Source organism: Neovison vison, chromosome 7 (assembly GCF_020171115.1).
Source record: "Neovison vison isolate M4711 chromosome 7, ASM_NN_V1, whole genome shotgun sequence".
NCBI classification, from domain to species: domain Eukaryota; kingdom Metazoa; phylum Chordata; class Mammalia; order Carnivora; family Mustelidae; genus Neogale; species Neogale vison.
The window spans coordinates 135,913,159-135,940,320 of NC_058097.1; the positions used below are offsets into that span (position 1 = coordinate 135,913,159).

General features: G+C 39.3%; 1 protein-coding gene across 3 annotated transcripts in view; it reads left to right on the forward strand.

Annotated features, from left to right (window-relative positions):
• The window catches only part of GRM5 (glutamate metabotropic receptor 5), a 543,151-nt gene that overhangs the window by 419,164 nt on the left and 96,825 nt on the right, over positions 1 to 27,162 (forward strand). For all 3 annotated transcript variants that reach the window (XM_044258344.1, XM_044258343.1, XM_044258346.1), the window contains exon 5: positions 21,886 to 22,132. In XM_044258344.1, the coding sequence (XP_044114279.1) occupies positions 21,886 to 22,132 (247 nt within the window). The remainder of the gene's footprint in view (positions 1 to 21,885; positions 22,133 to 27,162) is intronic.

Sequence of the window (27,162 nt, forward strand, 5' to 3'; positions counted from 1 at the left end):
AGAAGCTAAAGCTTGGAGAGGTTCACTACTTCCGCCCGGACAAGTTACACTGCAAGTCTCTGCAGTCAGTCTGACTCCACAGTCCCCAGGCGACCCACTCTGCCACAGAGTCGCTCAGGCTTAAAGCACCGCTGGAATGTGTAACTCCACTAACAAGAATCATGGAGGTCTATGGATAGGAGAAATCAGTGCAAGTCAGGGTATTCAGGGATCACTGGAAGGGATGGCTTGGCCTTGGTGTAGGTAAGTAGAGAGGAAAGGTCAAGCAAAGAGATGAGCCTGAGTAAATGGGAAAGTCATGCAAGAAGGAGTAGAAGAGTCCCTTATGAACAGGGCTTCTACTTGTTTATGGACAATGACAGCATTCCAGTTCACAATTAATGGGACAGAAAGAGCTTGGTTCCAAGTCACTTGGAAGACTCAGGACAGCTTCACCATCTCTATCAGACTGTGATATGAACAAGAATAAGCCCATTGTATTAATTACATGATTAGATATTCAAGAGTTGTCACAGAAGTTACTGTCAATTACCCTGATTGCCTTGATATAACCTTAATTATCTTAATACAACCAGCTACTGCTGCTGATGGACAGTGGTTCCTGATTCTTGTCGTGGTGTTTAAATGTTACTTGACTCCAAAGTGACTACAAGAATTAAAAGCTCCCTCTGTAGCACTGGGTGTGGCGCATAAACAATGAATTTTGGAACACTGAAAGAAAAATTTAATTTAATTTTTAAAAAAAAGCTACACCCCCAGGGGGAAAAAATTCCATCTGTTACTGTTGATTCCCACTGACCCTCTCAATTCAACCTCTGAAATATATCTAAGATATTGAGCTGTTATTTTTGAAAAATCTTGCAGATTACCTCAAAGCTTTGGGACTATCAGAGCTGATACTATGACCTAAGTGGCCCATGATTTCTTTTCAAGAAATAAAGTATTGATGCAACTTCAGGGCATTTATATAAATTTTTATTATATATTCTTTATCAAATTATCATTTTTTCAACATCAATTAAATAAGATCTTGGGCTAGTTCAAACGTTGTAAGAGAGGATGCAAAAATTAGTTAGTGGTTGACCTCTTCCCTCGGGTATCTTATAATTCAGCTGGGGATACTTTTAATATAACATTATACCTGTTAAGTAGAAAATTAGTGAAATAGGCCTTATGAGCTTTAGGCATTAGAAAGATAGAGATTGCTTGTGTCTGGGGAGGCGAGAGCTTAATGATATAGCTGGCATTTGAATTGAGAGGGAGAGTCTGATTCTAAGCACTGAAGCCTAGGGAAGCTGAAGAACGGAGTTGAGAAATACAAGGCCTCTTCAGGTGACGGGGGGTGACCTTGTTCAACTGGAGTGGAAGTGTCATATGTGGTAACAGACTGACTGTCAATGAAAGTGGGGAAATATTTCCTAAAGATCGCGCATGCTAGGCCATGATTTGAATATTTTTCTTTTTTTTTTTTCATTTTTATTTTTGGAAGTTTTTTTAGCAATAAAATGATATAATAAAAAATCATATTTAAAAAGTTTAATCTGACAGTATCCTTGGGAGTTTGTGGGATAACGGAAGGGTTAATATTGGAAGTGAGCATGAAATAAGCTTTAATTGTTTTAATCCACTGGGAATTTGAGGATGTCACAACAGCTACTGTTGGATGACAGGAGAGTGATACAAACTTGGTGACCCTCTGTGGGGCTTAGGAAAAGGAAGGAGTCAAGGGTAATTTCAAGACTTCAATTATAGGTGACTGAGAAAATTTATTAATAGAGAATTGGGTAAAATAGAAAAAGAGGATTGATTAGGAAAAGAAAACAAGTTTCCCTTAAAATATTTCATGTTTGAAGTTACACAGATGCAGGGACGAGTAGAAGTGGGGCTGACAGCTTATTGACATGCCGTGGTAATGAGGAAGTCCTGATATAAAATTACAGTAAATTCAAGACCAGAAGGCTAGATATAAGCATAGAGAACTTAAGGCTAGAGGCCATTGACAGTTGTCTTTAGTGCCCATCATTCAGACAGTAATGGCAGAAAGAGCACAGACCATTCAACCTAAAAATGTTCTACAGGGAAATAGGATATAAACTCACAAATAAATAAATATGACAGATGTTATCAAATTGGCTGATGAGTAGCAAGTTTACATAAAGATTTGTACACACTGGAGACATCAAGGTAGAGTGGTTACGGATCAGCTTTGGCATTCAACAGGTTAGATTTATATACTGGTTCTGCCACTTTATATCTCTGGGCTACTGGACAAGTTGCTTAAACTCTCTTTCCTCACTTTCTCCAGATATAAATTTGGATGATGTTAAATGCCTACCTACTAGAGATCTTACAGAGAAGAAGATGGGATAGGACCTATAAAGCACTTAACATGGTGTCTTAGTCAGCTGAGGCTACCATAACAAAATACTGTAGACTAAGATGTCTAAGTAGCAGAAATTTATTTTCTCACAGTTCTTTTCTCACAGTTCTGGAAGTTGCCAGCTCAAGATCAGGGTGCTGGTATGATCAGGTTCTGGTGAGAACCTCTTCTTCCTGGTTTGCACCCAGGTGCCTCTTCACATGGTAAAGAGAAAGAGAGCAAGCTCTCTGGTGTCTCTTCTTGTAAGGACCTTAATGTCATCATGAGGGTTCTACACTTACGTTCTCATAGGCCCTATCCCAAATATCCTACAAAGGACCTAGCTCCCAAAGGCCTTATTCCAAATATCATGTGGACATTTGGGACTTTTGAGAGGACATATTTGAGTCCATGGCACACAGTCTCTGGCCTTTACTAAAATTCAGTTAATCCTATCATTTTCAGTATTTTTCCTTCACACCATATTTTTTCTCTAGCAACATTACGGAGCTAAGAGTCCCAACACTGCAGAACAAATAAAAAGAATGCTATTCTAAGAAAGAGTTCAGCTGAAAATAACAGTGTATGAAAAATACAATTCAAAATCACAAACCCCCATAGGCCGCAGTAGAGAACAACACAAGAGGTTTGGTTTGTGCATCTGTAAACTACATGCAAACTCTTGCTTCCAGGGATGTTCCAGGTCAAAATGTTTTCCACATTCTGCTAAACTGTCATATGCTGCATGTGGAAATTCTAGCAAAATATTAAAACAATATTTAAGAGTGTTTATGGTTCTAGAAGACCTTATCTGCCATATAGTAAATTACTTCAAAGTGGGGGGGGTGTTTTTAAAAATCCTGGATAATCAGCTGTTACCAGTCATCACATGGAAGAGTTAGAAAACAAAACTGGTATTGAATCAGACTATTTCAGTAGCACATGGCAAGTTGTCTTTAGTAGGAGTTCCCTTGACGCCTGAAATTTTCAGCTTCTTATTCCAGTTTCTCTGTTGTCATTTTCCCTTCCTCTCACGTTTCTCAGTTTCTTTGGAGGAGGGAAAGAAATAGGCAAGGACCAGAGGGTTTCCCTCTGTGCTTTCAGGTAATATTTAATTAAGGCTCCATCTGCAATAAGACACACCAACGGAAGAAAATTGACCTGGTGATTCTTTTTCTCTAAACTGCATCAGCTTGTTCATAAAGTCACAGCCAGTTGGAGACTGTTCTTCTTATGAAAGCTGATTCCGGGGTACAAAGCATCTGCTCTCCCCAACAAGAGAAAATAGGAGTAGGGAACCAAATTTGATGTTTGCGTTCTTTGTTTAACAATTTAACTCCGGCAATGTTTTGGTCCATAGCTCTCCTTCAATCTTAAAATTAAATAATTTGCCTCTGTTTGACTGTAGGCACCCATATAAACCCATGGAATACTGGGTAGAGCCAAACCAGTAATTATTATAAAAATTAACAGAGAGTTGGAATTCACATAATTAGTGAGTAGTTGTCCCGCTGATAACAGGTTGCTTTGCAAACAGTTTGACTCATGTCAGAGGTTTTGGTTGTAATCACTGGAAGCCAATGTTTGGCTCTTGAAGGTAAAATTAATAAATATAAATATAAATAAATACTAGGATTTGGAAAAATATTGAGGCCTCTCAGGATCTAATGGTTGCTGGAGGGCCAAGTTTGAAAACTTGGACCAGCTCCCTAAGGCTGCAAAACAAGAAGCACCTATTTTAACAGTTTGGCTGGAGTCTAACTGCATTTGACCTCCACTGCTCACTTCATTATGAATCAATACCAGCTATCCTTTTGCTTTACTTCACTTTCTCCAGGTTCCTGGGAGGAAGCTTAAACTTACTGAGCCTGAGTTTACATTCCCACTACTTGGTAACCAGGGCCCAGAGAATGCCATGGACTAAGGCTCTTTCAACTTCCCTAATGAAAGGAGCTTTATAAAGCATACCAGAATCCCGGTATAATGAGGAGTTCATCAAAATTGGGAAGGGGATTTGGATTCTGAGGCCAAATAATGATGATTATGACAAATTGATTCAACAACTGGGAATACTATAAGGGTCTCATTACCATCATTGTTATCATAATTAACATTTGACTGGCAATTACTTGCTTGCTAGGCTTTATTCTTTTTTTTTTTTTTAAAGATTTTATTTATTTATTTGACAGACAGAGATCACAAGTAGGCAGAGAGGCAGGCAGAGAGAGAGAGAGGAGGAAGCAGGCTCTCTGTGGAGCAGACAGCCCGATGTGGGGCTCGATCCCAGGACACTGGGATCATGACCTGAGCCGAAGGCAGAGGCTTTAACCCACTGAGCCACCCAGGCGCCCCGCTAGGCTTTATTCTTACCCACACTTGCCCAGCATGATCTCATGTTATGCTTCCATCAATCTCATGAGAGGGCTATGCTTAGAGTCCTTTTATAAAACAATGGAAGAAAAATGCTTAGTGAGGTTAAGTGACTTGCCCAAGATCACACAGCTAGTAAATAGCAAAGCGGTCTCAAACCTCATGCTGTACAGTTCCAAATAAGCTAACTCATGTGCGCGTACACAACTTCTCTGCTGCCCATGAGCAATTGTATAGCTTGTTGAATACAGTCAGGACTTAATAAATGTTTATAGAAAACCCTGGCTAGAACAGCCCTGACTATAGTTGGTACTCAAGAAATTCTTTTTAAATAAAGAAAGGAATGTACATTGCATATTTATTAAAGACCATAGTTTTCCCCTAGCATGCAGCTCTGAGCTTTGTGCTGAGTTGGTGAGACCATGAATTAAAAAGATCGAAGTTGGGGCACCTGGGCGGCTCAGTGGGTTAAGCCACTGCCTTCGGCTCAGGTCATGATCTCAGGGTCCTGGGATCAAGTCCCACATTGGGCTCTCTGCTCAGCAGGGAGCCTGCTTCCCCCCCATCTCTGCCTGCCTCTCTGCCTACTTATGATCTATCTCTGTCAAATAAATAAATAAAATCTTTAAAAAAAAAGAGAGATCGAAGTCTAGGTTATAATGAAATCAATGTATATTCACAATGGTAAGATGAACTGTGTATTTAAGCAGTAACTTATCTTTATCCTTTTTAAGAGTTTAGAAAATACTCTTTTTAGACAAGAAATTGTATACAGTTTAAAACGTCTTTGTGAATCATTTAATTTTTTAACTCCATCATTTTCTACTCTAATCTTTTAAAAAAAAAAAAAATGGATTCGCCCTAGAGACAGAGCAGGGAAAGAGGAGTATTTTGGACCCAGGACAGAAATATCTATAGGTGGTCCACAGTTAATATACCCAAGGGCAGGTCCCACCTTGACCTCCAGCAATGATTAAACCTAAGAAGCAGGGATTCTTCTCAAATGACAAAAATGTTTCAATTTTGATTTGCCTCTCTACAGATATCATGCTTAACATAGAGAACCATGGAAGGGAATACTCTAAGAAACCAGCCTGGGATACTAAGTGTTTTATCTCCTAGGCTTCCTCCCAACTTTGTGTCATCTTTCCACCAGGCAGATACATTTCTTTGGAAAACTCACATATTTCTTTGGAGAACTGGTATAGCTTGCTCTCACATCTATAGATTATAAAATAATAATATTAATTTGTAGTAATTATAAAATAGTTTCCTCTTATTTTTTCATTCACTTGCTCTGCCTTGGCCCTCAGAAATTATTACTGTTGTTGATATTTTACAGATGAACAAACTAAGGCTACAAGGCTTACTGGCTTGCCCAGGTCAGACACATCATCGACAAAGAGCTGAAATTTGAATCCAACGCTCTAAAATTATGTCATTTTTATTATACTGTGCTGCCTTCTATAAATGCAAAAAAGATCTGTAGCACACTAGGTAGAACCAAACCAATAATTATTTAAAAAGTAATAGAAGAATTAGAACTCGAATAATTAGTAAGTAGTTAGCTAGCTGATAACATTAAGCCACTGTTGAACGCAGTTTGGAATTTTGCAGAATGATGGAAAACAGGAAATATCAGTGTTGCCCTGAGTTGTCTCAAGGAGATTTAGCTTCATGGTCTCTATGTTACTGGGTTTTGTCTTCAACACATGGCATTAAATATGAGTTCACTGGGAAGGGCCTATGGTGTGTGGTATCTGGGACTCTGAGGGTATGTATCTGCCTGGTGGAAAGATGACATAAAGTTGGGAGGAAGCCTAGGAGATAAAACACTTAGTATTCCAGGGGCTGGTTTCTTAGAGTATTCCCTTCCATGGTTCTCTATGTTAACACACTGCAAGAGTATTTGAAACAGTGTTCAGTCCAGATACTAACAGTGCTTCACCATTTGCTTTTTCCTTTGTTTCTTTTTTGGTCACTTTCCGTTTCTCATTCCACTTAGCTATGTTCTCCTTTTTTTTTTTTTTTTTTTTTAATTTTAATTCCAGGGTAGTTAACACACAGTGTTATATTAGTTTAAAGTATACAATATAGTGATTCAACAATTTGGTACATTACTCAGTGCTCCTCATGATAACTGTACTCTTAATCCCCTTCACCTCTTTTACCCATCCCCCCACCCACTTCCCCTCCAGTAACTTGCCAGTTTGTTCTCTATAGGTAAGAGTCTGTGTTTTGGTTTGTCTCTTTTTTTCTTTGTTCATCGGTTTTGTTTCTTAAGTACCACATATGAGTGAAATCATATGCTTTCTGTCTTTCTCTGACTGACATTTTGCTTAGTATTATACTCTCTAGTTCCACCCATATCATAGCAAATTGCAAGATTTCATTCTTTTTTATGGCTGTGTAATGTTCTGTTCTCTCTATATTCATACCACATCTTGAGGGATGCTTCAGTAATAGTCCTACGGAGGGCTATTTCCATTATTTGGTTATTGAAATAATGTTTCAATAAACACAGGGGTGCATATGTCTTTTCAAACTTGTGTTTTTGTATTCTTTGGGTAAATATCCAGTAGTAGAATTACTGGGTCATAGGGTAGTTCTATTCTTAGTTTTTGGAGAACCTCCATACTGTTTTCCACAGTGGCTGCACCAGTTTGCATTCCCACCAACCGTGCAACAGGGTACCTAGCAACTATTTTCAATTATAGTTGTTGCATCTTATATACCATAGAAATCTAATAAATATTGGGATTCATCTTAGGTTAGTCACCTTAGATGAGCCTGGAAAGGTAGGCAGAATATGAGCAACATATTTATTTTTATCTTAAGACAATGGGAATTCATTCAAAGTTTTTTATTTATTTATTTTCAGCATAACAGTATCATTATTTTTTCACCACACCCAGTGCTCCATGCAATCCGTGCCCTCTATAATACCCACCACCTGGTACCCCGACCTCCCACGCCCCCGCCACTTCAAACCCCTCAGATTGTTTTTCAGAGTCCATACTCTCTCATGATTCACCTCCCCTTCCAATTTACCCCAACCCCCTTCTCTCTAACTCCCCATGTCCTCCATGCTTTTTGTTATGCTCCACAAATAAGTGAAACCATATGATAATTGACTCTCTCTGCTTGACTTATTTCACTCAGCAGAATCTCTTCCAGTCCCGTCCATGTTGCTACAAAAGTTGGGTATTCGTCCTTTCTGATGGAGGCATAATACTCAGTAGTGTATATGGACCACATCTTCCTTATCCATTCATCCGTTGAAGGGCATCTTGGTTTTTTCCACAGTCTGGTGACCGTGGCCATTGCTTTTATAAACATTGGGGTACAGATGGCCCTTCTTTTCACTACATCTATATCTTTGGGGTAAATACCCAGGAGTGCAATGGCAGGGTCATATGGAAGTTCTATTTTTAATTTCTTGAGGAATCTCCACACTGTTCTCCAAAGAGGCTGCACCAACTTGCATTCCCACCAACAGTGTAAGAGGGTTCCCCTTTCTCCACATCCTCTCCAACACATGTTGTTTCCTGTCTTGCTAATTTTGGCCATTCTAACTGGTGTAAGGTGAAGTTTTTATGAGTGAGATGAATCAAGGAAGACAATATGATGACATCATCATATTTGTTTTTCAAAAACATTTTCTTATGTATATGGAGAACAAACTGATTGGTGGCCAGTGTGGATAAAGCTAAGTTGGTTGCAAGGTAACTATGATAGCAAAAGTGAGGGGTTATGGTCATTTGGAATAATTTGTGATGGTAGAGATATAAACACACTAATGGAAACTGGAGGTGACTCAAGAGGACTTGGATATGGGTACTTTAGAGGATGAAGAAGTGAGAGGAAAGTGTCAAAAATGTATATTCTTTTAAAAACCTAGAAACTGACACATGTAGGCATTTGATAACTTTGTATTTTTCTTCCCTTTTTCTCCTCTACACTTTTATATAATATATATAGACTCAGTCCAAATTTTGGATACATAAACTTGCTTTATTTTTATATTTTAATCTTTTATATGTCATAATTATTATTATCATTCTTTAGACTAAGCACATAGTAATATAATTAGGAATATATTTCTAATTAATACATGTCCTTGAGGCAGGAATTTCCTAATTTCTGGCATACCAGAATTTTACTTTCTGAAATTATACACTTTGATGTTTTCAATCTGTTTGTCCTTAGAAAAGTTGTTTAACATAAATGAACCTCAGTTTCCTTGTATAAAAATGCAGCTAATTATAATGTCTACCCACAGGGCTTTTGTAATAGCTAAATTAGAATTCTATAATTTCCCAATATGACTCATTACTACTGATTGAAACTTTTACATATACATGCTCATTTCTCCTTAAGTCTTAGCCCTCCAAAGATAATAGGGATGGTGAGTCTCATTTTCAAGGGAAAGAAGATGGCATTTACAAAAGTGGCTTTCTTATGTTCATAAAAATTAAGGGAGATACTGGTATAAAAAAGTCCATCTAATAGCCCCAGACTGAACTGAGTCTGAAATCCATCTTACTACATTTTAGCTCTATGTCATTGGGCATTTTAGTCTCCGAGTCCAAAGTTTCTTAACCAAACAAAAACAGAAAATAATGTTTTTAGCTCATATGTCTACTGTGAGGATTAAATGAGATAATGAAGATAAAACACCTAGTGGTATCCAGCATCTGTAGGATACTTTCTTTTCCCGTCTCTTTTCCATTAATGCCTATTTTTGAAATTATTTCAAAATAAAATGGTTTATAGAAAATAATCATTGTCATGGTTGAAAGTGGCATAAATGAGGTTTTAATGCAATATCTATAATGAAGAAGCAAGTGCTAGTAAATGGCACACTCACAGAGGAAGCTTCATAGTTTCTGATAAATATGGCCCAATATCTATCAAATCTTTCCATTCTAATCAAATATCTAGTATTAGACAGGATAATTAATCTTTCACATGGACAATTTGTGACCTGTGCATTTTGCTTATATACAGGTTTGTATGCTAAACTATAATTCATTTTATTCAATTTTCTATTTCATTTCCATCACCATGCTTATTATAGGAGATGGCGTTTCCATTTAGCATGTTTGTTATTTTTAATTAGACATAAAAGGCTTAATGAAATTTGAATTCTTAGCATCTCTTACTTTCAGAAGTATAAACTCTGGAACATTTTGCAGATTCAAAAGTATAGTAATTTTCAAATTTTCAAAGATGGGGAACACTAATTTTATAAATACCTTTGAATAATCTGGTGACTTCTTGTAAATTGTACCAGATAGGCAATACCACCAACCAAATGCTTCCAAGTATTTGGTAGCTATTACGGGGTCACGATGTCAATATGTACTGTCTCACAACTCGACAAGAAGGTATTATTTGACTTGTTTTCCAAGTGGGGAAGTCCTGAAAAAAGGAATTATTCAACTGTACTGGGAAACTCTAGAAAGGCTTCACAGTGGAGATATCATTAAACTGTGTTTTCAAATGTGATCAGAAGCTCAGTAGATAGAGATAAGAGTGCCACATCTTTAGGAAATATTGTGAAACAGTTCAAATGGAAGAGAATGGTGGCATCAAAGATGGATAGACAGGTAGGGCCAAGTGGGAAGCTCCAGCCCAGGAATCTGGTCTTAGTATAGTAAGGAGAATGTAATGCCATGGCTCTTTGCCATGTACTCTTTTAAATAATATAACCACCAGCTTTCATATCCCTTTGGAAGTCTTCCTTCATTTACACACCATATGGAAGTTCCTCAAAATACTGTAATGTGAATGAAAGAGATACACTATCTGAAATAACACATCCATCAGAGGGCTGCCAACCGGCTGTTCACAGTGAATCATTTAAATTTAAAATTTGGTGTTCTGCACATAGAAGTGTGCAATCCCTGTTGAATTTCTGTAGCTCCCTGAAGACATGTCTTCCTTCTGCAGCTGCTGTGTTCATCTGCATTTCAATATGAACATTTAGAGGTCAACTGCCTGAATTTCGGGCACAGTTATAAACTGGAGTCCCAACAGGTATTGGAAATTTGTGTCTCTACCGGTGTATGGAAATGGCTCTCGGTGTCAGTGTCACCAGGCTTCCTGGCACAGAAAAGGCAGTGTTAAGAGAAAGTGTGAATGAGTTATGTGATGTCAGAGGTCAATCCGGGCCTTTCACAGACTCTTTCTTTCCATCCTGGTATCACTAATCTCTGATTCAAGCACCAGATCACTTAACCTGTCCTTTATTTTATTAATGTTAACCTCTGCTCCCAAGAAGCCAGCTTCATCTTCATTAGAACATACATGTTTCTGTCTGGTCCACCCTATAGTAAGTTCCATACAAAAGGTCCATTCGTATTCTTCCATCACTGATGAGACCCACCATCCCTGACAACATTACAAACACTGTTCTTGGTGCTGGAAAGCAAGACCGATGTGGGCCCCATCTGCATAGAACCCATTGCCTTGTATGAACTAATCTCTGAATCTCATGGTCTGTTTTGAGACTTTTTGCACAAAATAGTTTTTGAGTAAATGTTAAATGAAGGAATGGTTTGCACACTCTATGCCCCAGCATTAGAAACTGTGGAGCATACAGTGTGAACAAGACAGTTTTAGCCATGCTGCTAATACTCTGTGATGGGCACAGACAAGCACATAGGTAATGCATGGCAGAATGCTAATGCATGGCAGAAAGTATTACGTGTTTTAATAGAGGTATACACACATTTCTGTGGGAGCACGTTAAAGCAAAAGATTAATTCTGGCTTGGGGGCTGTTCTGCCCTTATGTCACAGTGAAAGCAAATGATTATGTCAGCCACTGAGTACTGAGTATAACTGGAATCCATTTACCATATGCATAAGGAGTGAGTGGATTCAGAAAATAAATGACGTTAGGGAGAACTTGTTTCCCTACTATTTCTTTTTCCTTGCAATGTTACAGTATGTTATTAAGTGACATCTTCCAGATATATAATCTTCTTCCTAGAAAATACTTGAATCCCTTCCCTTACATCTTCCTTCTCTCTACTATCCTTCCCCTGCTGGTGGGTAGAAAGAAATAATGAGGACAATTCAAAAGTATTTCAGTATGTAGTTTTAGGACTAATGCAAAGAGTTGACTTGGGATTAAAAAAAAAATTTAAGTAAATGTTGTCAGTTTCATTACTCTATGGTCATGAGTTAGTTTGCTAAAAAGAATTTTAAATCATGGTTTCCTTTGCCTCCCCTATGAAAATAGCACTAGTCCAAAAGTTTAAGCACAAGAGGTCTAGGGCCAGCTGCCATAACCAAAGATGTGCCTTTGGGGAAATCGTTTCCCCTCCTTTGGCCTTATTTCTTCATTTATAAAATGATTTTACTGGACCAAATCAGGAGTTCTGAAGATCAGAGGAGCAAAGGGGCCAAAGAGATGATAAAGAAGGGAGAAGCATTTACCATGTGAGAATGTGAAGCCAGTATTGTGACATTTTCTAGTTTTCTTTTTCAAGAGAGTCTACTAAGCTGATTCTCCTGTAAAATTTCTACAAAATCTCATTTAGCCAAACAAAACATATCTAAAGGCCAGTTCATCCAAAGGGCTTCCTCTCTGTCCCTTCTAGATTAGATGCTTCCTAAAGTCTCTGAATCTTTTCTGATTCTGCATTGTGAAGACAGTCTGATTTCCCTTTGTTTAGAAGCTGCTAAGTTTCAATATTCTGATTCCCCAGATGAATTACAGAACATGTTTTGAGCACTGTAAAATTAAATTGTTACCATATACCGGAGGATTTCAGTTTGGTTAATCCTTTTGGAGTCTTCTCATTTGATTAAACAATAGTAAAATTAGGATTGAATATTAAGCATTCTAAATCTGAGATCCAGTTTTGAGAAGAGAAAAAAAAAGGGAACCACCTTTCTTCCCTTGCTTCCATTTCTTCTCTCCAGCCTGTTGTGAGGTGGATCCAGCCTGAGAGCAGCTGGCCAGTTTAGGTTGGCACGAATTCTCATGCCCACATTGGGTTGGCCCAGAGTAAACCCTAAGAAATAATCCTCGAACAAAGTAAATACTGTTGAATAGAGTCCAGTTCTTTCATGCCTCAACATGCCAAGTAATTAACATGCCCTCTCTTTCCGACTGCTTTTTGGATGTGAAAAGAAGTCTAAATAAAATGAGCTGTTTTACTATGTGCACTCCAGACCTTAACATTTCCCAGATAAGGGACACTCTTTGGTCCCCCACAAACGTCTATCTGAACCCATATGTTACCTGTTGAATGTTTCTGAGGACAGAGATGCTGTTACCCATGTTTGTATCACCAGCATCCATCACAGGGTCTGACATACAGTATGGACTCAATAAATATCTGTTTAATCAATAACTTAGTTAATCTCTCAATGAGTCAATAAATAAATTAACTAAGAACTGAAATTTCTCTCTAAGGCGTAAGCAGCCAGAACAAAGGAATTGCATAGAGCTCCAAGTTCTCTTAAGACATCTGAGGAGAGGTAGCGTCAACCAACAGAGAGTAGAGAGTTTGAAAGTGTAGACAAAAGATCAGTAAAAGGTGGTTGGGACCCTTACAGCTCTTGCAAGTGATCACAGACAGTCCCATAGTCCAGGTATCATCCCATGAATCTGGACATTTCATATATAATGTTATCTTCTAGAGAATGTTGATTACCAGAAATCAGCCTGGTTAGCATCTGGCTGTAAGTCGGAACCCACCTTCTGTGGGCTGTGGTTCCACCTTCAGCCCAGTTTCAAAGCCTCTGCAGTGCTTTCTCAGAGTTTATTGCTCACGTGCCTCACCGAGTGGTCAGTCTTGAACCCAGGCAGTGTCCTACCCCATAGGTCACGTCTCTGAACTTTGGTCAGCTAATTAGGGTCAAATCTATGGCTGTCCAAATCAGGTGGGACCCCAGGAGTTCGTATGCAACTTTGTAGGATCATTGTCCTGAGTACCCCCCCAACCCCAGTTCAGTCTGGCTGTAGAGACCAGCAATTCTACACCAGTCTCTCCCCACTCCCCAGTCTCCCTGACAATTTTAACCCTCTCCCATCCTATCCTGGATAGGTGGGTAGAAATCTAAGGCCTTAGTCTCTACCTCAGTCTCTTACCTCCTGTTCCTTTGGCTGATCTGCCATGGGAGCCACATGCGGAGAGTCCAGAGAAAGGAAAATAGCATTTGCCTGTACTCTTGGGACACGGTTCCTTTGGACATAGAGGAGGGCTCACACCCCAAGAGGGTCAGCCTGCTGAGCCACTGTTGGCCTTTGTCACCAACACCCTTGCAGGGCTACCCTGAGGCTCACACAGGAAAACAAACAAAAATGGAATTTCCCCACTCTTTCTGACTTATGAGGGGCCCTTTTCCACACTTCAGACTTCTCTTGGAGCTCTTTCTGCCCATGCCTCAAACTAGTGCACAGTTCCATGTTTTGGGCCATCTTTGCAGCTGAGCCTGGAAATACAGGAGGGAAAGGATCCAAGAATCCTATGCATGTTTCAGTGGTGCTTTAAATTCTGGTTTCCTTCCCCAACCCAGCTTTTACCATTTGCTTTTCAGAATCCTCTGAAAGCTGCTCCACTCCTTCTGCCTCAGGCTTTTAGCTGCGCTCAGTAGGAGAACCAGGATGGAGAGGACTTACTCCATCTTGACTGGGCCAGAATTTTTCTCATGTAGTTTTATGAGATGGGGAAAACCCATGAGATTGCTTGAGGGGATTGCCTGTTCCACCTGGTAAATCTTATTGTCAGCTGGCAATATTGGTTTTGTTGAGTGCTCTTCTCCAAAGAAATGATTGCTTAGTCCACTAGATCTAAAGTCCAGACCTGGACGTTGGTGACAGCCCATGAGATATCTTGTCATTCATCAGGCCTCATTCATGTACTTAACATCTATTAATGGTGTCATTTATGTGTCAGGTACTGTGCTTGGCACAAGGGCTACCTGTGTGAATGACACAGAATCTTTGTCATTGGGGAGCCCAGAGTGTACTAGAAACCGGCCAGAGGTCACTACCAGTGCTACAAGAAAACAAAGCAGAGCCTTAAGTCTAGAGTAGAGAGGTACAGGTAAATAGGCAATTTGTGTATTTGGGAGTTCAGTGTGTGATAAATGCCAGCATCACTGCTATGGAAGAGCAGAGCAAATCTTTAACTCCATACTGGAGGAGGGTCTTGACCAATTTCTAAGTGGAGATGAGACTTAGACCTACACAAATTAAAAAGTAGAAAATCTGCAGAAAAGTAAGCTCCAGATATATGGAGTGGAAGGCACAGAGGCCCAGATACAAGGGAGAAGAGTTTATTATGTGGCTACAAGAAGTTCCAAATACCTGGTGTATGATCATGGATCCAAATTGAAGGGTAAATCAAGAGAACAGATGGGTCTTAAAAGTCAGGACAAAGTATTTAGGGTGTAGTGGTTTTAAAAGGAGACTAACAAAATCAGTTTTGTGCTTTAGAAAGGCCACTTTTTATGTTTTCTACACTGGGAATACGGAGATTCCAGCAGAGCAAGCTGGGAGGCAGTAAGACCTGTTAGGAGGCTATTGTAATAACACAAGCAAGAAATTATGTAATTAATTCTGGGACTAATAAAAAATAAATCATGCTATATCCACATAAGGAAACACTATGCAGCTAGTAAAATAGTGCAGCCCCAGGAACTCAAGAAGGAGTCCAATGAATGAGATAGATCCAATCTGTCAACTGCTCATATCCGTTCTCAAAGTGAAACTCATATCAGTTTTCAAAATGTGCCCTGAATCTGAACCCTTCTCGCCATCTCTATTGCTGTCGCCCTCATCTAAGCCAGCAGGGTCTGTCACACTGGCCACTGACTCCTCCCTGTTCAACTCCCCCTGACAGCATTTGGATTCCCCATCCCTACCGCCCTATTTCTCACACCTCAAAGGCACTCTGATCCATCTGGCTGCTTAAAATGAAAACCTGGACAAACCCTTGACTATTCTTTTTCTTTGGTAGCTCACATCCAACCAACGAACACATCCTATTCTCCCTGCTTCCTAAATATACTTAGAATCCTATTCTATACTAAGGCACCATTTCTCTTAGATGCTGTTTCCATACTCCTTAGGTTTTCCCACTCTTATTCCATCTTCCATCCTCAAAGTAAAAAAATTTTTAGAGATTTTATTTATTTATTTATTTGACAGAGAGAGATCACAAGTAGGCAGAGAGGTAGGCAGAGAGAGGGGGAAGCAGGCTCCCTACTGAGCAGAGAACCCGATGCAGGCCTCCATCTCAAGACCTAGAGATCATGATCCAAGCCGAAAGCAGAGGCTTAACCCACTGAGCCACCCAGGCACCCCCTCAAAATAAAATTTTTAAGATGAAAAGATCATGATATTTTTCTGATAGGAAACACCCCAAAGTCCTATATCATACAGATCCTACCTAGCTCCCTTAGCGCCTATCCTGCTTCTCTTCCCCTTACTACCTGTTTTGGCCTTGCTTTTATTCTTCAAAAACACACTAGACATACTTGCTCCAGCAAATGCCTCTCCCCTCCACTTCTTCCAGATCTTTATATTTTGAATGTGAAAAAACAAACCTGATCATTTGTAACAGAACTTGGATCAGGGACCAAGCAACATAAATCATTTTATCAAGTGCTTTCTAAATACGAACTCATTTAATACGTTTATAAATATTTTAATTAGATAGGATTATTAAACCCATTTTTAGGGGGCACCTGGGTGACTCAGTTGTTAAACATCTACCTTCGGCACAGGTCATGATCCCAGGGTCCAGGGATCAAGCCCTGCAACAGGCCCCCTGCTCAATAGGAAGCCTGCTTCTTCCTCTCCCACTCCGCCTGCTTGTGTTCCCTCTCTCACTGTCTCTGTCAAATAAATAAATAAAATATTTTTTAAAAAAACAAAAACACTTTTTTTTTCCGGGCACAGAGAGGTTCATGACCTAAGCCAAAGTCACACAGCTAGTAAGTAGTGGGCAGAGCTCTGATCCTAACCTGCTGCCTTGTTTCAGAATCTGTACTCTAAATCCTCTATGCTCTGCTGTTCCTAGTAGTTGGCATATGCATCTCTAACACAAAGTAAGATATCTTGCAGGTTCACCTCCTTCAGATGTATGTGTGTAGGGAGCAGGTATATACAGACAGAGCTCAAAGCCTGAAGAGATGAGAGGCAAAAGAATTCATAATTAACCAAGTATCCCCCCTACACATACAAATACTGAGTCTATTGCATTAATTGCTTTCAAATACAGCTACCACTACCCCCTGCACAAAGAAGTTAGGCTTGCCAGCTGTTAACAAGCATCTTGATTTCCTTAATTTCTTCATCTATCATGGAAAGAATCCTAAAGCTCATTGAGTTTTATGAAATTAAAGCATTTTCAAAGTACTTATTTTGTTGTCACACATTGCACTGGAGCTCTCTCAGGTACCAAAAGGTGATAACTGAGCCTTGAGCTGCTGCTTCTAATGGAGGAAAAAGGCTGGTACCCAGGTGAAGTGGTGTAGGCAGAATTTAAACTTGAATTTCTATTAATTGACCCCCTGTTGCATCCAGAATGCTAAAACAGATTAAGATGTTTTTCTTTAAAAATTCATGTATCAAAATGACTTAAGGAGAAATTACAAAGGTTAAATTTACATTAGTTGTCTTCTGGCAGGCTTTGTGTGTTTTTGAATTTGCTGTCTTTTGGTATTTCAAATGACAAGGGAAAACAGTTACCAGGGACTTCAGCAAGAATCAAAAGCTGCCCAAATAGGCCAATTGTTTCCAGATGCCCAGTAACAACAAATGACTCAACAGGCTGGGCACAACCATTGTGCCCTTTCGTTTTGAGCCCTTCCTTTTGGTCAGCCCCTTTATATATCCCTGGGCCCAGCGTTTAGGCAACACTAGTGGGCATTACTCGAGGGAACAGAAACATCGCACTTTCCAGGAAAGATCCAATCTTGTTGTGGGTTTGTTTTCCCTCACTTTATCTCTTAATTAGAAAATTACAGTAATATTGTACAGAGATTACTTCTAGCGAAAGTGATATAGTATAGCAAAAAGGGCACCAGTCTTGGTGTTAGAATTCTTGTCTACTTCTGATGTTATTTGCATAACCTTGAAAAATGTACTGAAACTGTGTATACCTCAGCATCTTTATCTCTGCAGTATGAATACAGTATCGATGCACGTCACTGATATATGCAAAATTTATTTTGAGAAGTGCCAAACAAAAATGCAAATTTTCATTCTTGCTCCATTCAATTCAACAAACAGTGCAGTAACCATGCCCTAAGCACCAGGATTTGATTTACAAATGAATAAGGCTCAAATGTTGCCTTTGTGATAGTTGTTGTCTATCACAGACAAGGCATAAAGAAAAATCAGGACGGAACCTGAAAGAGGACTGCCTAAGAGCTCTACTGCACATCCTATCAGGCGAGACCTTTGGCTTGCTTTCATTCTCCAAAGTCTTGACCACACAACACAGTGGCTAAAGGTCGTTATGATTTACATTTTGGTACAGTGACTATTTTTGAAGCATCTACCTTGTGCCTGGTGCTGTGTGAAGTATTTACGAGTTATCACCATTTAACAGGTGATGAAACAGAATATTAGAGAATTTAAGTAATTTGTGCAATTCACAGAGCTAGGAAGACATAAAGCAAGAATTTATGGCTACATCTCCCTTCTCTGCTCATAAGAGAAAAAAGTAAGGTAATGAGAGTCAAACCACCATCTATCCAGTAGCTGGAGAAGCAATCTTTCCTGACCTCTGATAGTGGGTTGGGAGGCTGAAGTGATGTGTGAGTAACACACATCCATTTAGGGAGTTAGAGGAAGGTAGGGAATGGACTGACTTGGGGAATGGATTTTTCAAATTCTCCCTCCCTTAAGTATGCCCACATTTCTATAGTATGGTGGGCAGGGTGACTGAGAGAGATATAGAGAAAGTGACAGGGGGTTTGGAAAGGCAAGATTAATTGTGGTACCTGCAATCATGGTGTTCCTCATGAAGGAAATGTTCTTGGAACCTTTGAAAATGGATAGAATAAGTGTTACGGGGTCAAGAAGGAAGAGAAAATAGAAGGGATAATCTAGTTATAAGGGACAGTTCTTTTATTCATTGAACAGATATATATTGGGGACCCACTATGTGCTAGACACTGGTCTAGGCTCTGAGTTATGAACAAAAGTGGGAATAAAATCCCTGGCCTCAACGAAGTTTATATTTCAGTGGGTAATGAGACAGACAATAAAAAGACAAGCATGTAGGATTTTAATGGTGGTAAGGAGGAAAATATTGCTGAGAAAGGAGGTAGGGAGTATGTGTGTGTGGAGGGGACCAGGTGAAGATGAGATTTAGACAGGATGTCCCCAGAAGGTGTCACAGAGAGGATGATATTTGAGCAAATACCTGCACTGAGGAGGAAACAGCTTCTGCAGATCTCTGTGGCAGAGCATTCTGGGTAGAAGGAACAGCAAGTACAGGACCCAGAAGTAGGGCATCCCTGAACAGCTGAGGATTGGGAAGGAGGTTAGTATGGCTAGAGAGGATTCATTTAAATGTAGAGTGTTAGGAAATGCAATCAGATGGATGAGGGATAGAGCACCATGAGTCTGGTTCCTGTATGTCTTTGAAAGTCATTGCAAGGACTGTCGCTTTTACTTTCAGTAATAAATAAGCCACTGGAAAGTTTGATCAGAAGAGTGTCATGATCTGATCTACATTTTAAGGAAAGAGTTCTGGCTTTTGTGTTGAAAAGTGACTAGAGTAGGGGAGGATAGGCAAAAGTAAAAAAGAGACCAGTCAAAGACTGTTCCCTGTAATCCAGACAGGAGATGATGTTTCTTAAATCTGATAGAAGTAGATTGATGTGAAGTACTTTAATTCTACATATATTTTAAAGATAGATCAAATAAAAGTTGAGAAGGTCTGAAGGAAAGAGGAGCAAAAAGTGGCCCTGAACTATTTGACTTAGTACCTAGAGTACAGAGTTTCTTCCATTGGCAGGAGGGGAAATGTGGAAGTATGAAAACTGTCTGTGTAGAGAAGGGAATTTTAAGAATAGTGAGAAGTAGCCTGGGTCCAATGTCTAGTTCTTTTATGGAAACAGGATTCCCCATCTAAAACTTGTATCAGGATGAGCCATGCTGTTTAACCTGTTTTTCTGCTCAGGGAAATAAAATATCAGCATTTGGGCCAGCAAAGAAGAAGGGCATAATATGCTTCTACAGTTTGAAAAGTTATGAAGAACCATGCTACTTTGGAAAATTCCTTTTTTCTCTCTCTTACAAAAACTTTTCCCCAAATGACAAGGTCTGTGTTTATCTCGGGTGTTCCTTTGACCTTTTTACCATGTTTTTACATGTCTCAATCTTTCCCATTCTTTGCTCACCAGGTCTTGCAGTAGATTCTGCCTCCTAGACCCTAGTGCTCATAATCATGGCCTTCCCCTAGGCCAGGCCACCTTCAGCTATCATGCAGATCATGGCTCTCCTCTTTATGGGTCTTTCTGGCTCCACTCCCACAGCCCTTTCCATCTTTCTCCACACCATAGTCAGACTGGTCTTCCTGAAATAGAAATCTGATCACGCCCCTTGCTAGATAAAACTTCAAAGGATCCCAAGGATCTGATGATAAAATGCAGCAATTTTAATGTAGTTTAAGTAGTCCTTCCCTCCTCTGCTCCTTTAGCTCTCCTCATTCTTGCATCTCCCATGTCATGTTCTGGTCATGCCATCCTTCCTAAAGTTTCCCAAGCACAGTATGCTCTATCTCATCTATGAACCTTCAAGCAAACTCTTCCCTCCACTCTTCACTCAACTGATACTCAGCCATAATAGCTAGCGTCAGTGAGCTTCTGGTTCTAGTGAGCTCTGGTACTCCCCTGACTCAGTCCTCCTCTGCACTTATCAAACCACACTGCAATGGCCCACTTAGATGCTCCTGTGCCGTCTAGGCTCTAGGGCAAGAATTAGATTTATCTTGGTCAACATTATGTCCCTCACTCCAGCACATTCTGAGCAGTCAGAAGTAATAGGCACTCATTCCATACTTAGTGACTCAGTAAGCCAGACCAAATGGTAGTTCTTTAATGAAACTTTCCCAAGAGCCCTCCATTGGAAGGGGTCTCTCCCTCTTTGGGCCTCCACAGATTTTACCTCCACATGTGTTACAGATTGATCACCTTTGACCTTTCCCTGGAGTTAAATAATTTATCTCTATTATTGAACAACTTTCTTCTTAAGTGCAGAATTCATACCTGCTTCATCTTTTTGTTCCTAGATCATCAATCACACAGCTTTTCCTTAAGATCAGCCTCCAATAATTAATTAATTAATGGAGTATAAATGTTAGATTATATTTTAGAATTTCCAAATAGGCTAGTTTAGGGAGAGCATATGCTTTGAGGTTGGAAGTGGTGCATGATAAATCCAAACAGGTAAGTTGAGGCAAGGTGGTAGAAAATCGTGTTTGCTAAGCTAGAACTTAGTAATTTGGGAACTGGAGATTTGTTGTGGATTTCTAAACCAAAGAAATATGTTATCATTGTTGAGTACTAAGGAGATTAATCTGTCCTTGGGATAAATTTTCTGGTACAGAAATACAGTGTTCTCCTGCATCTATCTCCAGAGATTGGTAATAGAGGAAGTAAACCTTGTTACTGTTGGGAATTCAGGTCATTTTTCAAGGTTTTCAGGGGAGAGAAACCTGGAAATAGAAGACAATTAGGGGCGCCTGGGTGGCTCAGTGGGTTAAGCCGCTGCCTTCGGCTCAGGTCATGATCTCAGGGTCCCGGGATCGAGTCCCTCATCGGGCTCTCTGCTCAGCGGGGAGCCTGCTTCCTCCTCTCTCTCTGCCTGCCTCTCCGTCTACTTGTGATTTCTCTCTGTCAAATAAATAAATAAAATCTTAAAAAAAATAAAAATAAAAATAAAAAAAAAAAAGAAGAAGAAGACAATTAGTAAGCACACTATGCTGGCACCTGTATCTTTGCATTTAGTCTGGTTCTAACTGTGATAAATTATTCCTGTAAATTTTCCAATTATTTAGAGTCCATGGAGAGAGCTAGAGTAGAATTAAATCTCATAGTTAATCCATAATTTCTTTTGTTTGTTTTTTGTTTTTCGTTTTTTTGTTTTTTTCATAATTTGTTTCTTAACAGGTTCTCTGACTCTGAGAACACATCACGTTCAGGATTCCAAAATGGGATTTGTGATCAATGCTATCTATTCCATGGCCTATGGACTCCACAACATGCAGATGTCCCTCTGTCCAGGCTATGCGGGCCTCTGTGATGCAATGAAGCCAATCGATGGACGGAAACTTTTGGATTCCCTGATGAAAACCAATTTTACTGGGGTTTCTGGAGATATGATCCTCTTTGATGAGAATGGAGACTCTCCAGGAAGGTACTGTTACTATTTTCCTTTAGACAATAGCATGTGAACAGTCATCTGTTGATCCTGACATGCCTGTTTCTCTCCTCTGTGGTTATCTAGTCTTACTGGTCATCTTTGGCCAACTCCGACATCACAAAAGGATTAAAGATTGAGAAGGGGAGACCCATTTTCTGTGGTCAGGTATACATATTGATGCTGACTTCCGAAACAGGCTCTTGGAATCATCCCATTTCAGAGACCCACCCTTAGAGACAGGAACCTCACATTATGGTAGAAACTCAAAAATCAGCTCTGTGATTTCTCTGTACATGCTTTCCATGTTATTCCCTGTACTCTGATCTCTTCATGGGCCATAGATCTATTCTGAAACAGAAAAATTCCATTCCTGGTAATTCAGAAACCTGGCTGAGGTGCTATTACGTTGTTTGCCATACCTATAGTAAGTTATAAGTCATTTTATTTTATTATCTTTTAGCTAGAGGACTTTCTCCTTTCTCGAGAACTAAATTGCCTTTTACTCTGAAATTTCACCTTTCGTTATTTATAGAGGAACCTGAGAAATATGAACTTACTCATTATTACAGATCAGCCTCCAGGGAAGTCATTAGGTAACTAGAACTTACCAGAATTCACATCTATCTCATATTCTAAATTTTTAAGTGACTCTACACATGAGACTTTTAATCCATGACAGATATTGTCACTGAAATGATATTCTGAGCTGTAGCAGGGCTGGCTCTTCACGCTGCCTTACGTCGGCACAATCAGGGTCCTGTGGTCTCCCACTATAAAAATCACAAGTATCCTTCCAGCAACAGTTTATGCTTGACATGTATGCTTGGAGAGGGTATCTTTACACTCTGTTTGCAGCAGACCCTGCCAAGAGAAGGTTTCGCGACTCCCTCCATGACTCACACCCCACGTGCCCACCCGCGTACCAGCCACCTTGGTTCTAGCTGGTTTCCATACTACTGAGGTGAGCTGGAGCTGGTCCCTGGGGCAGCTGTTACCATGTTACAAGCTGAACTGCTAAGTGACAGCAAGTTCCAAGTCATGCAGCCAAGAGGAAATCTATATATTTTCTCTCTTCTAGAGACTTGAAGAATATTGCTCCAAGCAGGTTCTCTGCCAAGATAAGCTGACTTTTCATATATAGTTTTCTTCTTTTTGGCTGTTTAGTATACCCATGGGGAACAGGGAATACAAGAATTTCATCAGAGCCACAGAAAATTTCACATTTGTCATAAAGCTTCATAGGGCAGGTCAACCAAAGAGCTCAGTCTGTAGGCTCAAGTCAAGGCCTAGTCCCTTATATGTACACATGGATTTATTATTCCTGTGAGCATACCTAAGGAACTGACATCAGCTTGGGACTTGATCATAAACTTTGATGACTACAGCTCCAAATATTCAAAGAGTTTTCATGTCATGCACCCAAGCCAGTTCCGTAAAACCAGATAGTGAAGAAATGTCTCACCTCTATTACAATGGGAAACCTTAATGGATCAGACAGAACATCACTGTCTCACTCATAATCCTCCAAATATGCTGTAATGGGGTACACTTAGGACTTTGGTTCTTAACCTTTTTTAGAACATGAAGCTCTGTAAGACTCAGATGAAATTTATAGATATTCTCTAAAGGACAATAGGCATAAAATTTTGCAAACAATTTCTAAGAATTCACAACTGTTCAGAGAATTTACACATATTTCAAAGGCTGGGTGGTACAGTAACCCATTAATAAATAATCTTAATTGGCCTCTGAGGACATGAACCAGACTCTGGAAGGTGGTTTGCCCCTTTTTATTCTTACAATTAATCCAGTTCTATTTACAAAATAACTAAACTAATATTTATTGAACATGTGTTCTGAGCCAAACACTTAGCTAAGTCCTCTACCTTTTAATCCTATGAGGTAATGTTACCATTCTCTTTTCCAGCTGAAGCCTCACAAACTGAGGCTTACAAAGATTAAGTGACTTCCTCAAAGATACAGTCTGGTACATGACAACCCAAGCTTCTAATTCAGTCTCCGGGACTTCACAAACCTTATACACCAGCCTGCCAATTAATCGACCAGACCAAAACTAAAAAGCCACTATCTTTTGAGAAATATATTAGTAGACATTCTATTGTTATTTCTGTGGAGTAAAATTTACCATTCTGCTGGGCCAAAGACATTCCAAACTGGGCAATGAACCAGAGATTCCTGGGGTGACTAGGGAGTCCCCTAAAATGCCAGAGGCACAGGAGGAAGGTCTTAAACAGAGGAGAAACTTGCTCTCACAGATTGTTAGACAGAGTTCCTTTTTACCACTGTCCTTAAACCTCACATGGAATCAGACCACCATCATTCTTTAGGGAAACCCTTGGGGTCAGGTGTGTTTCAGAATTGAGCGTTTTTCCGTTTAGAAAAGGAAACACAGTCCTCTAATGCCACCAGCATGCTGTGGAACAGCACTCTTTAATCAACTTATTAACATCTCTGTAGTAAAACATACCAATAGTCACCCCAAGTATGATAAATAGGCAATGCAGAGCCTCATTACAGGGCGGGTCAAGTACTCCCACCAGAAAAGTTCAGATTGGGTCATGTTTTGCTGCCAAGTGAGGCATAAAAATATAATCTTCAGAGCTCTAAGGATTTCAGAATTACAGATAAGAAATATGGACCTTAACTATTTACCACCAATGGTATAGACCACAGGTCAACCAACTGTGGTCTGCAGGCCAAATGGAGCCTGCTATCTGTTTTCATAAATCAGGTTTTATTGGAGCACAGTCACACCCACTTATTTAGAGCCTGTCTCTGGCTGCTTTCACATTACAGGGGAAGTGTTGAGGAGTTTCAAATGAGACCATCTCACAAAGCCTCAAAATATTGACTGTCCCTTCACAGCAAAAGATTTCTGACCCTCTTAGAGAGAGTCCACTGCCTAGGACTGACCATAACTGGGCAGGGCAACATCAGACTAAGTACAACTAACAATTTAAAGCAAGAATTTTAACTTTATGTTGTGGGATTAATAAATATGGGCATGTAAACTATTTGGCAACACGGCATAAAGAAAGGGAGTCTAAAATTCTACAATGGCAAGTTTTGTATAATTTACATTAAGTGACAAAACATTAACTTGAAGTAGAAGAAGATAAAGAATGTATGTTTAATCCCTTAACAAGAGAAATAAATAAAAAGCCAATAGAATACTTTTAAAGAATTGGTTAATCCAAGAGGCAAGAAAAGAGGAATGGGTGGACAGAGCAGATGTGACAAGTAGAATGTAAGGCTAGAACTCCAGAAATTTGAAGATACTGAGCTGGTTTGCACGACGGTTCTTAATGTGTGGTTCTGCCCACAGAAGGATCACAGAGATTACTTTTTTTTTTAATTTCTTAACTTTCCTTGGGACAAAACTGGAGTCTCAGAGAAAGGAAGAATTGCACCCACTCTCATGTAGTCAGTTAATAACAGAACAAGGACAGTAGCAATTCCCAGGCACAATCATTAAATTCAAATAAGGAGGATGTAACTTAATTTTCTTTTCTTTTTTTTTTTTTTTTTACCATTTTCTTTGTTACACATGAAATGGTTCTATGTGTATCCTGGAAAAGGATTTCATTATTAGTTACCATTAAAGGACTTGGTCAAAGCCACCTTGTGCTTTCTCTTTAATCTCCAATAATCCAACCCCAAAGACACAGATCTTTATAGTTGTTTTGTTGTGTGGACTGGTGTTTGAAGTGTCTATTTTCATGACCAACAGACAATTTATCACACATTTAAGAATCAAACTTTAAAACACACACACACACACACACTCCTAAGCATTAGAATTATAGACTGAGAGGATTTTAAGAGCTATATAAATCTAAATTTCTGCATAGCCCCTTCCCCCTCATGAGGTTGTCATTCCCCTGACAATCTTGCTTCAGCCCCCTGGGATAAAAATAAAACAAAACAAAACAAAAACTCACTATCTTCTGAGGAAGGAAGCCTATTCTAATTTTCAGAGAGTTTAACCACTTAGAAAGTTCTTTAGTTCTGCTAAACTGAAACCTGCCTGCCTCTAGTTTCCATTTAGTGCTTTAATAGGAGCTTTTTATTTTTCTTTTGTGTTAAAACAGATTTTATCTATTTTATTTTGGTTTTGAATGCTATATAAAATTCATTTTTTAAAAATTTCAGTATATTTTGACTATGAACTGTGGCCAGTTAAGGGAGAGATACAAGGAGAGGCAAAGAGAAAGGAGAAAGAAAGCAGAGATATTACAAAGACAGGTCACACATATCTCACAGTGTTGAGAAGAAAGTTTCAAGAGCAGAAAGATGCAGAAAACAAGGAGGCTCAGTGAAAGAGAGCAAGAGAGCAAGACAGTGAGAAAAAATAACGGGATACAACTACAGGGAGCCATTATGTGTTTTAATTTTTACTTAAAATCTAAGAGTATTTTTCAACACTCAGTTTCTCTCTCCTATGATGGAGAATAAAATCTATATCCCATCTCTGAAAATTGAATGAATTCATACCAATTGACAAGGGAGAAATCTTTTAATGGGGAATTGTTTTTACCTGTTTCTTTTTCTAATGTAGAGTGGCCAGAGATTTTTACAGCAGTATTATAATTTCACTGACAGAACGACTAGTGATACCATCTCTGTATTTCTCTTGTAGACAAGAGATAATTACCAGAGATCTAAAGGCTAATTCCCTGAGGAGGATTCATTACTTCTTACACAGTTAAAACAGGTTGACAGGTTTGAACCAAAATTAAGGTTTAACTTTTCTTGAAATCCCTTCCTGTCAAATATAACATTTTCCACTCTATACAGTTTTCATATTTATTTTGCAAAAATTAGATCTCTCCACATTTTACCATTTCTCCTACATAAAACAGAGTTCTGCAATCAAGGAGCAATGAAAGTTGATTCCTCACTTTGTCAGATAGATATAGAGCAGTCTAATGGAGAAGACATTGGACTGGAAGTCTAAAGGTGGAGTTTCTCTTCGCTCTGTCACTTGCACACTCCACAATATG